The sequence below is a fragment of the Siphateles boraxobius genome, unplaced genomic scaffold (assembly GCF_051911475.1).
Source record: "Siphateles boraxobius isolate OS27281-9 unplaced genomic scaffold, OSU_SipBor_1 48, whole genome shotgun sequence".
In the NCBI taxonomy this organism is placed as follows: domain Eukaryota; kingdom Metazoa; phylum Chordata; class Actinopteri; order Cypriniformes; family Leuciscidae; genus Siphateles; species Siphateles boraxobius.
Window position 1 is genome coordinate 1,808,808 of NW_027509119.1, and position 12,656 is coordinate 1,821,463.

General features: G+C 36.8%; 1 protein-coding gene across 2 annotated transcripts in view; it reads right to left on the reverse strand.

Moving 5' to 3' along the window:
* Nucleotides 1-651: 651 nt before the first annotated feature.
* Nucleotides 652-12,656, reverse strand: part of rnf166 (ring finger protein 166) — a 30,281-nt gene continuing 18,276 nt past the window's right edge. Inside the window, exons 4-6 of one of the 2 annotated variants that reach the window (XM_077201573.1) lie at nucleotides 9,919-10,039; nucleotides 8,185-8,292; nucleotides 652-6,523 (exon numbers count right to left, since the gene is read on the reverse strand). In XM_077201573.1, coding sequence (XP_077057688.1) covers nucleotides 6,458-6,523; nucleotides 8,185-8,292; nucleotides 9,919-10,039 — 295 coding nt within the window. In that variant the 3' untranslated portion in view covers nucleotides 652-6,457. The remainder of the gene's footprint in view (nucleotides 6,524-8,184; nucleotides 8,293-9,918; nucleotides 10,040-12,656) is intronic. The other variant, XM_077201574.1, reaches the window with a different exon arrangement.

The following is a 12,656-nucleotide window of genomic DNA, read 5'->3' on the forward strand; positions in this document are numbered from 1 at the left end:
TAGGCGCGTAGTTTCTTTACAAAGTGACATCGCCATCTACTGGCCTGGCAGCAGAATGCAGCGTTTCTAGTCGTTTTTGAGGATCCGTGTGAACGGGGATCGTCTTGATAATGTTGTCTTTACGTGAAAAACACTAAGGAAAGACTTTTCCGTTTTTAGTACATATTGGTCGTGTAAACGTACCTTTGGTCTTGTTTTTTTTTTTTTTTAAATATACAGGTGAAACTCAAAAAATGTGAATATCATGCAACAGTTCATGTATTTCAGTAATTCAAATTAAAAAGTGAAACTAATATATTTAGTATATATAACTATATACATATGCATGATTATACTTTTCAAAGGGCCGACATTTCTGTATTTAAATTCCTTTTTTTATTTTTTATTTCATGTAATATTCTAATTTTCTGAGATTTTGAATTTGGGGTTTTCATAAGCTGTAAACCATAATCCTCAAAATTATAACTTTTGCACGATATTCTAATTTTTCGAGTTATGTACCTGTATATAAACAATAACTTCTGCAATTGAGAGCCTCTATTCCTCTTCTCTTCGTCATTCTCCCCATCTGTTTTCTAAACCAAGGACAGCTTTCATTCCCATATTGTTTGTGCAGAAAGTGTTTACAGCAAAGGACAAGGCTATTAAAGATGGGTGCATCTGTGTTTTTATTAAGGGGAAAACTGCTACAAATACACTAAGTATCTTATTAAACCTCAGTCAGTATTACAGCTTCATAAATGCACACCATCATTAACATCAGCATTGTTATCACTGTTATCTGGTTATTATTCATAGCCGTGAATAAGCTAACACACACACTCGCTGGCGCCCTCTGCCTGTGGCAGCACACACAGCGTTTCAGGGAAGTTTCTGGTCAGATGAGTGCATTTCACAACTGAATCCATAACATGTCCAAGAGTCTGGCATCCGCAATCACGGTTTCAACATATTCCAAAAAGTTGCTGTAACCCGTTGAGTCCTTCAGAGGGTTTCATTTCTCCTATATATACACACACAGCACAAGCCATCCATCGTTCCCGTTGTTCTTCTGGAGAGCCGTCAACAAACACAAGAAATGCAGAAGTCCTGTATGTTTATGTGACAGTGTGCATTGATGTTACAATACAAAAAGAGTGAAAAATATACATTTTAAGGTAATTCCCAAAGGTGTCAGGAGAGCTGTGTTGTACAATATCAAAAGTTTCACTTTAAAAAAAAAATACATACTATGCTACAGCTGTGCACATGAATATTGTTTGAGCAATATATTTAGACACTTAAAAAAAAAACAGTAAAAACATTGGGATACTGGGAAACTTAGTTGTCTCTTTCTACTTTCTACTCCTCAATATCGTTCTTTCAGAGCAAAACCATTAAATACCGACACCATGTAAAAGCCAATCAAAAACACATCGCCATCAAATACAATGAACACATTTTCAGTAGGCAATTTTTCAGTTGCTGTTTTAAGTTAGGATTTTTTTATATATATAATAACAATACAATATTATCAATTACCGAAAAGCGTTTCTGAAAATGTTTTGTTGAACTCTACCCCTTTTTCCACACAAAAGTGACATGAACAATGAGAAATTCATCTGCCTCTTGTCAAATACATTTGGCAGTAAGTTACTAAATAACTGGAACAAAATTCCTACTCGATCATCAAAAGACATTTGAGTTAATTAAAGTGCAATGTTTTAAACATGCTTCCTAGCAGAAAGGTGATCGCACCTCAATCCAAATCTCAACGTATGCCAACAAATAAAACGTGGCAGTCTTGCCATTTTATGTACAATTTAACCATAAAACAAAAGAAGAATAAAGTCATCACTTATACTATAAATGTATAAGCCTCTTAACGGGCCTCTTAATAAATACCAACAAGGACATTCCCAACATTACCCAGAAGGCCTTACACATTATAAATGGCCCCGTATTCAGTATAAATGTACATCAAAAGACAAATGACATCTAACACTGTGTCCTAATGAGACGTGACATGTTTCCAGCGAGGAAATTTGTCAGAAAGTGTAAAACGCAAAAGAAAATTTGATGATAATTCTCGCTCTAACGGAATTACCATGACAACTTTTATATTGTACTCAAAACTGTTGGGATAAAAACTCAAGATTTGCACAGAAGAAATGCATGTCATGCCATTAGGACACGGCGTTATTCTTAAAGAAATCAATACAAACTCTATGATGGCTTTTAAGAAAACCATACAGGAATGATCACTCTAAGTGATTACACAATAAACTTTCTAAATGATTAGAAACCGACAGCAGGACATTTATAGAAGTTCATAAATGCTCCTTTTTTCCCCAAGTCATGTTGAGACACTTTCGTGCTGCAGACCATTACAGAAATCAGACCGACTTAGTGTTGGGGAAAGTTACTTTTAAAAGTAATGCGTTACAATATTGCTTTGCTCCCCAAAAAAGTAACTAATTGCGTAACTTCATTACTTTTTATGTAAAGTAATGCGTTACGTTACTTTTTCCTCATAAATGTGTTTATCTAAAGTCATTTTTTGATAATAAGTATGGTTGAATTGGATCATTGAGTGTCAGCAGCAAAGACATTGGTTAATAAAGTGAGATTAAATGCATAAAGTATATTTGTGTAATTTAACATTTAATTATTGCAGGATTGCGTATCACTGTTTTAATTTATTTTGAGGAATACTAAATAGGAAAACACTTTTCAAACGTTGGTTTGAAAAAGTAACTGATATTTTGCTTTGAATTGAAAAGTAATGCATTACTTTACTCATTACTTGAAAAAGTAATCCGATTACGTAACTCGCGTTACTCGTAATGCGTTACACCCAACACTGCCGATTTAATTCCTGGTCTGAGAGTTTCAGATTAGACGATGATTGTGACGCGCTTAACTTTGCTGAAATAGTGGTTCACAAAATGGAGATAATCACAATGACTCTATCGCGACAGATTAAACAAACACACCGTTTATCAACACAGAAATGAATCACAAGTTAAAGCACATAATCTTATTTTTTAAAAAGTTGCTAATTTCAAAGAAACAAATGTTTCCAAGGAGCCCTAATGATCTTCAACTCTTCCGTCACGACTGGCTCTAAATATATCAAAAACACTGTATCTGGTAGAGTTATCAAAGCTGTATCAAATGGGAAATGATGCAACATCATCACACAAATCCAGCAAACTGAAGCTAGCACGTGCTTGTAGATCTGTAACACTCTATACAAGTACATGAACGCAAATGATTCAATGCAAGCTCAATTTCACACGCTGTGTTTCTCGAAATGAGCCAGAAGGCAAATTCATAACACAGGAGTGATTTAGCAGACATTAGCATTGGGGATGCACGATATATCGGCCACCATATCGGCATATGTTCATCTTTAATGTTATCGTTATCGGCCCGATAAGAAAATTTGGCTGATATATTAAATCCGATAAACAGTGGATTATTTCCTTCAGCTGAGACACTTCAGATGCGCACTGTTCAACATGATGCTTTCGTAATTGCTTGAAATATGATTAGTAGCACTTCAAAAAAGGAAAATACAGTAAAGTACAGCGCAAGTGTGTCATATCAGCTACATAAAATTATCATGAGACATTATAATTGTGTGCTTGAAACATCTTTTAATGATGAGACTTTTGTTTTTGTAATCAAGCTCACAAAAATGATACAAAAATTTGGATATAGATTTTTTGGCCAATATATCGGTTATCGGCTTTCAAATATAAAGAATTATCGGTTATCGGTATCAGCCAAAATGTTCATATCAGTGCATCACTAATTTGCATAAACTGTTTTCTTCTAGGGTTTTCAATCATGTCAACTACAGAAAACTGTTTGAATAAGAATATCGTTTCGTTAAGTGTGGTAAAGTCTGTTAAACTGTCAACATGGTCATAGCTAGATACTAAACATCCAGTTTAATAGGACAGAAATTGAAATGTGACTAATGCATTCTTGAGTAATCCCACTGTAATAACAAACAACAACATTACTGAATACTCTCAGGATGGGCTCAGGCTTCAGGAGTTTTTAAACCCTAACCAATTATGATAATGCATCACGCACACGAGGAGGAGCTATACAGAGTGTCTTCTCTCAAATCTCAAACATGCACACACCACAAGATAGGAAGATTATCATGCACCTCACATGATCTCACGGGGAAGTGGATGCAAACAAAATAGTTAGCATCAATTTCTCTCCAGGTTTGGCAGTCAAGTTGTTGCCACACTTCCACAGGCAACAGCGCAGATTTTATCTCAGATTGTCGGGAAGTAAATCAGGGGATAAACTGGCTTAAACTCCTGTAGTCTGACCCAGGCTTAAGAAAACATTGGTTTTAGATATTTTAATACTTCATTGATTGAAGAAAGTAAAGCAAGCATCACGTTAAGCACATAAAAAGGGACTTTCCCCAATGCACATTAGTGTACTTGTGTAGAGCATGTTTCGCTCAGCTCCAGTCATATATAACACACTGTGGCTGAGAAGAACGGGGAACAGAATACATAGTGGAGACATTAGAGTCCTATAACACATGACTAAGCCCATCACACCAATGCATCAGTGATCCTTTACAACGTTCATAGGCTTGGAGTATCAAGTATTGAACCCCACTATCAGTAGTAGTAAACAACAAGAAAAGGAATCTGCACACTGTTCCACTTCCACGTCCTTAAAAAAATGAAGCCAAAGCATTTCGATCGACCCCTGGTGGTTGGTTGCAGTATAGGTTATAAACCCCGCCCCCTTTGCATGTAATCGAATAGGATGCGAGCAAAACAAAAAAATCCAATTACACTTCGAATAATTTTTTTCTCGAATATGGTTTCTGTCATTTTAGGTAGTTCTCATCATGCTGACGCATGTTCAAGTGTTCATTTCTCCAATAAGTTTGGTTTTAGTTAGGCATTTAAAATGCTGCACAGACTGTCTCCGATTCTCCCTTTGCAGGGAGTTTGATTGACAGGCGATCTGACCAATCATAATCCGCCATTTTGTCCGACAAAGCACTCAGGAGAGTTAGTAGATTAACTTCGGTGGACTTGAACTTGAAACACGGTGTACTGACGTCTTTCCACGGTTAAAACAACATACCTTCTGATGTTCATTCATGTTTATTTGATGCTATAAATTAACGATATTTTGGCTTCGTTTTTCTTCTGTGGAAGGAAGTGGGATACACTTTGTCCATCTTTTTGTACAGTCTAATGGACGTTTTCAAGTTTCTCTATATCAATTCTGCCTTCAAGTCACATCGGAATGATCGTATTTAGTGGGTTTTCAATTACAGAATCACGGTGGTGATCAAGTAAACTGGTATTGATCATAATATATTGCAACTCATTCACGTCACATTTTCAAATGGCCGTTAATGGAAAAAAGGTGCTTTTAAAAAGCACAGGGTGTAATTACAGAAACTACCAGCAGGGGTATCATGCTAATTAACCAATCGTTGTCCATTTGGTGATCGTTTAATACAAAATTACATTTCCCATAATTCTCTGATGAGATGTATGCAAAAAAAGCTTCCGATGTAAAGAGAGAAAGGAATTTTCCAAACGGGCATCCCTTTTATTCCAACCAAACCACTTGAATTCACGTCACATCGCAAGTACGATTCCTGAACTCGTGAATAAAAATCAGCACTAGTGAGTGATGCAAACGAACAGTACCGATGGATACATGAACAAATAAAACGTTTCAGCGCATCTCTAGAAGCTCGCCGTCTTATTATCAGTGCACCATTTAAAACGGAAACTTTTTTCCAAAAATATAAACTTTAATCTTATCCGATGCTTCTTAGAAAATATTACTGTAGCAAGTTAAGAGCAGAGTATATGCAGTCCTGTCGGTCAGTATTCTGTTATTGAACTATAAAAGAACAACGATACTAGAATTCAGACATGTAGAAAACTGTGACGAGTGCAAGTATTCACATCAACTCTTGATTAAAAAAAATGGCGGATGTTTTTCAGCATTCCTTAAATGATGACATGAGTGATAATGAGTCTCTCATTCTGTATTGGTATTGCCTAAAGATGAGAGTTCACCATGAGGACAGCAAACCCCAACATAGTTTTAATAATTCAGATAACGTGGCGCTGATCCCTCTGTACTCGATTTCACTTCACTGCCAGGGTCACGTTTGGATAGAAAACAACAGGAATAACAGCAAGAACAAGCATGGTCTTATTTATCTATTCCTTCGTCTGACCTTTTGCATACATCACGGTTTTTGTTGGTTTGATGGTTGCGATGGAACTAGAGCTACTTATGGATCAAGCTGGAGTGTAGCTCAGAAATATAGACCAGAAGAGAGGTAGAGTGAGAGGAACAATGCAGATACAGAGAAACAATGAAAATATTGAGCCTAAAACAAGACAGGCGAGAAGATCCTTCACATGTTTGTGTAACAGGATATGATGTCAGACTCTCAGCTCTCAGCCAATGAGAGTGTCAGTGCTGCCTGCAGTGCTGACTCCTCATCAATACTGTAGTCCTGCATTCACAAACAGAGAAAAACAACATGTCCACGTCAGTGTGGTTTAGTCTTCTGAATTGTTTAAGTATAAGGTCTAAAGATCGAGATTTTACTCTACTAAAATCTAATTCATTCATCATTACATTCATGTATTTATTAAGCACCGATAAACACAACAGCAGTTGAACCATAATGCTGTACAAATAAGGAACAAGGAAACAAGCAAAAAATAAAAGGAAACAATACAAATCAGCAAATTTGACATAGAAAGTTTAAAAAGCCAAAATAAAAAAATAAGATTTCAATTTAGATTTAAACTCATAAACAGAATTTGACGTTTTCACAGATAAGGGGAAACTGTTCCATAGCCTAGACCCAACTATTGCAGACGCACGATCAGCTCTTGCCTTTAACCGTGATCTAGACTGAGACTAAAGCCCTATTCGGACAGGAGTTTAACATGGAGAGGAGGGTTGAGTAATTATTACCAGAGCTTCTCTGTGATTTTAGTCCCGTCTGAATGTGCATCTCAGTGATCATTACGGACAATATCACTAAAGATTACTCAGACTTTTCCCTTCAGTAAAAAGGTCCGGAAAAATGACCTCAGGTAATGCTGATCCCGTGCGGATAGACCCGCTGTAAATATGTGCGTAAATATTGAATCATTTCGTGTTTAAAAGTAGTTTTCCGAGGTTTTTCAAGTATGGAGACGCTTGAAAAAGCATTCAGTTGCGTTCTAGACGCTGGGACAGATCTGTGGCAAAACTCAAGTGTTTTACACACACATTCAGATCAGAAGGAGATCGAAAGCACTTGTTAGAGGCACGACACATCTTTTAGCGTTCGGTAAGTGCCGACTACCAACACAATCCAATCTGAAGTTAATTAATACATCGTTCGACCAGACATAACTGTTTTATATATATAAATAAAATATGTGTTTGCGCACGTGATATCAGGAAGAGCGTAATACACACATGACGACAGGAGTGACGGCGGTGTGTAAATCGAGTTACTCTCCCACTTCTGCCAGTTTTACTGAGATCTCTAATCCCGTGAAGTAATCACATGTAAAATAGTCTTCCTTATTAAAGCTACTAAAAGTTATTCAGCGAAGAGCAACGAGTGTTAAGTAACATTAATGATTAATTATTTAATTAACCATCGTGGTTAAACGTCAAATTATACATTTTCGCATTTCAGTTGTAAAGTACTTGCATTAAAATGTAAAGAAATGACTGTATCACCTTTGAGAATAGTGGGGACTGCAAAAAAACAACAACAACAAAACAAATTTCCAGATATGCAGTAGAGTAATTAACATTTTGAAGGGGGAAATATGCTTAATTGTCATAAAAATGTCACAATATGTTAAATTAATTGTCCTAAAAAAAAATCCTAATTTTATGTATGCAAAATATCTTATATTTTCTATGCAATTTGGGGTGAAGTGTAAACAGTACATATTCACGAGATTCACTTGATCAGGAAAAAGTTGCTCTCCTTGGTTGAATCTCATTAAACATGTTCATGTTTTGCATAAAGAAAATGAGCTGCTGTTTTATTTGTGATGTTCTGTACGAGGTTCCCTCTCTTCTGCAGATGTAGGCAGGAGAAAGCAGAGCGTTAGAATATAAAACGAAGGATTTATAAATGTAAAGTATACGCCTCCTCACCACAAATGTGTCATAGGAGAATTTGTGCCGGTGGAGAAGGTGCTGCAGAAAGTTTGAGCTCTTATAGCTGGGGTCGCCCCAAGGCATCGCTGAACACACCGGACACACCTGCAGGACAACACACACACACACACACACACACACACACACACACACAAGAAGAGAGTTCACCAGTGCGTTCACATCTAATTTTACATTTGATTACTTAAAGGTGCATTGTGTAATATTTACGAGGATCTGTTGACAGAAATGCAATATAATATACATAACTATGTTTTGAGTGGTGTATAAACACCTTACTTAATGAAGCGTTGTTTTTATTACCTCAGAATGAGCCATTTCTCTCTACACACACCGCGGGTCTCCTTACATCGACATGTTTCTACGGTGGCCCTGAGCGGACAAACGCGTTTACTCACTATGTTGTTCTTCGTGCTAAGATCTAGCGAATAAAACACTGACACAATGATGAACAAGTAACAATAATATTCACAATAACATCGTTTTACTGAATAATAAAGTAAATTAATTGTTTAATTTATCTTTGTAAAGAAACCATTGTTTAACGGTCTACTCTCTGCTGTCTCAGACGACGACATCACTTCCTGTCGGCGACCGTAACTTCTGTTGGGTGCAATTCACAACCTCACCAGTAGATATCGCTAGAAATCACACACTGCACCTTAAAATCAATCTCTGTAGGAGCTGCACGATTAATCGTTAAAGGGATCATCGGATGCCCATTTTCCACAAGTTGCTTAAGGGTCTTCATGTAAAGTTTGTAACATTCTCTGGTTAAAATTCCTCAATGGTTGTGTAAAACAACACCTTTTTACCTCCTCAAAAACAGCTCTGTTCACAGCGACTCGTTTGGTGCATGTCTCTTTAAATGATAATAAGCAACTGCTCAAAGGTCAAGCGTGACGTCGACGGAAGAACAGATCTAGGGTTTACAAAGCAAACATGCAAAGACTAAGTCAAAAACACACTTTACAAAAAAACAAAGATAAAACAACGATGTTGGACGATTTTGAAGTTGGAGGAGAAAATGTGAATGAGTTTTTCATCCTTTCTTACATTTCTGAACCGGAACACATGTGCCCTTTCAACTTGATTACGTAATGCGTGTCGCGTCACAACTAGAGCAAGACCAGCATTTGTGGTTAAAAAGTATATAAATGTTTATTTTGTTATAAATGTGCGCTGGTTTGTCTAGATCAGACTCTTATTCCTCGGCTGGGATTGTGTCGAGACTTTGAAGCTGCACTGATTCGGACCTTCGACCCGTTGGACTCCAACTCCATTGAAGTCACTATATGGAGAAAATCCTGGAGTGTTTTCCTCAAAAACCTTCATTTCTTTCGACTGAAGAAAGAAAGACATGAACATCTTGGATGACGTGGCGGCGAGTAAATTTTAATTCAGAAGTTAACTACTCCTTTAAGCTTCACTCATGTCTTTCAAAATAAAGGTCTCGCATCAGAAAAACATTCAGAATTACTTTTTTATTGTTGTTGTTCTTTGACTACACACTCCGTGACCCAGCGTTTGAGAAACACTTTATTTCAAAGCCTCTATGCGACTGATAAGACTGACGAGTACCAACAAAACTCCTACTTAAATTGTAATGTGGGCTCATGCATTTTCTGTAAAGCTGCTTTGAAATGTGTATTGTGAAAAGCGCTATACAAATAAATGTGAATTGAAATTGAATTGAACTTCAAGGTAACTCACACTCACCACTTTGTTGGGGTCGTTGCGATGGTTCTCCATGCAGTGCTTCACTAGCTCCTGTTGGTCCAGGTTTCGAGCGCCACAGAACGGGCACACGAACGTGGAGCGGTTTGGAATATTGCTGTTGATGGAGAAAAATATGTTCCTGAAAACCATACTTGCGTAAAAGTACAGATACCGGGGACACTTTACAATAAGGTTCATTAGTAAACTACCTTAGTTAACATGAACTAAGAATGAATAATACTTCGACAGCATTTATTATTCTTAGTTAAAACTGCAGTCCGTAATTTTGCCTCTTTGTCGCCGTCTCTGTTCGAAATCTGCAATTGCGGTTATTATCAACTTCTCGTGGGTTGTGCCTCGGCACGGATCCTGGCATTCGCAATCACAGATTATACTTTTGGGAAGTATGACCAACATAAGAATTTTCACTGGAAAATGTCCTCTGAAAACAGAGGCCCTGAACCGCAAAAGTAAAAAAAAAAATTCTAGCATTTCGAGATTAAAATCAAAATATTTCCAGATTAAAGTCTAAATATTTTGAGAATAAAATCGAAATGCTAGATTTAAAAATTTTTTTTTTTACGGATTTTTGTTTTGTTTTTACGTTGCGGTTCAGGGCTTCCGTGTCTGAACCAGTAACATCCACTTTTGTTCTGATCAACTAAGGGAAAAAAGCATTGCAATAAATCACGCTGGTTAAATCTAACGATCGCTTATCATATCACGTCAAAGAGTGTAAATTATACTTCGTTCTCAAATTATGTTAACAACATCAGGATTGCGTTACTAAATTTAATGCCCTTCCGATATTATCCTCGTTTCCGCACGGGCCGGTTAATCTCTTTTCTTCTTTAGCCGATCCGAAGTCCGAAGTCTTTTTTTATTTTACAGCGAGTGAATCCCCAGTTGGTGATCGTCGTTTGAATCTTTCTGGATCCGCCATCAAATTGATAATTTACTTATATATCAAGTGCTGTGAGAAAAGGCTATAAAACAGCCTCACACTCGTATCTACTAGCCGAGACTCTTCTTTATGTGTAGATGTGACGTAATGACACAAACACATGCTCAAATCTACAGCGGAAATCCACCAGTGCCACTGGAGTTACACACATTATTACAATGTGACCGTTTAGAGTCGAGGTACGGCAAGCAGAGAGTGTTGAACACTGGCTGGTTATGTACTTGCTCAAATTTATTTAGGATAATTTTGAACCCAAAACAGTTACGGACTGCAGCTTTAAATATTAATTTCAACATTTATTAATACAGTATTTAAATCAAAGGTTTTATTTGTTAACATTAGTTAATGCACTTTGAACTAACATGAACAATCAATGAAGAGTTGTATTATTAACTAACATTAACAAAGATGAATAAATACTGTAACAAATGTATTGATCATTGTTATTTAATACATTAACTTATTAACCTTACCGTATAAAGCGCTACCGTTTATTCGTTTATTAAATGCCTTTGGATTAGAACTTTTAACTCAGGTTCATCTTGGACTCTTTGAATTTTCTCTCCTTCATATAAAAACACAGTCTGTTAAACACTGACTCACTGACAGAAATCTGCATTGGTGGGACAGTTCTACAATATTTGTGTGATGTTTCCACAAGATTACGATAAATATCAGTGATGCAACACAGACACACAGTGTGTGAATACATCAACATGCTCTGCTTTGAAGAGCCAATTAATGAGCTCTGTCGTTCTTTACTCTTCCTTTGAAGCGCAGGAAGAGAAAAACACACATAACTCAACTTAAGGTCATCCGATTAGACTTTTATCAGATTCCTGTCTGCAAAACTTCAGACATCAGTTTGACATCAGTCTCTAGATCAAAGTATACCTACACCACTAGTGTGTGTCTACGAGTATCTCTTAAGAATGAAACGCGTCCTGGATCCATATTTTAAAGCGTTCTGACTGTTGTCCCGAAGAGCACTGAGTGCTTTAGAGAAGCATGAGTCATAAGGTAGTGTTTGCATGAGAGGGAATTGTGGGATTGGTTGTGCTTTAATGTAGGGAGAAAGAAAGAAAACGTTGTTCTAACACCGTCCAAACCAAGCGAAAAAGTTTCGATTGACGCAATTCCATTGTTTGTCCTGACTGACACTTAAAGTCCCCGTGTAGTCAATCCTTTTATCCCTTAAAACTCATCTTTGATTACCAAAATTACATATCTAATCATGTTTTTTAATTCTTCATGCCTTAAAATATCTTGAATGTAACTCGACACCCTTGCCTCATTTAGTATGCGTGGTTCTATGAATATGCAAATGAGCCCCGCCTCCACTCACTCAGCTCAGAGATCCACTCGTTGACGATCACACGTTGATCTGATTGGTTACAAGGTAGTTTGTGACGTCAGAAACACCAGCGATTTCAAAGCGTGTTTTTGAGACTGTCTTTGGTTCACTGCAGTTTTAAGCAGAAAATACTCAGCAATGCTGTCGACTTATGAATTTACACATGGTTTGTCTTAAAGCATATTAAAAACACCACACACACAGATAAACAACATTAAAAACTGGATTTTCACCACAGGGGGACTTTAAAATATTGCATGATGCAACAATCACAGTCAATCAGAATATTATCGTACACTTCTGTACGATAGAAATGCCACTTGTAATTTCATTTGTACATCAAAACATGCAAACTCAGAGCGAGTGTTAAACTTTTATTTTGAAATCGTGATAAACAACAGTTTGTATATTTAG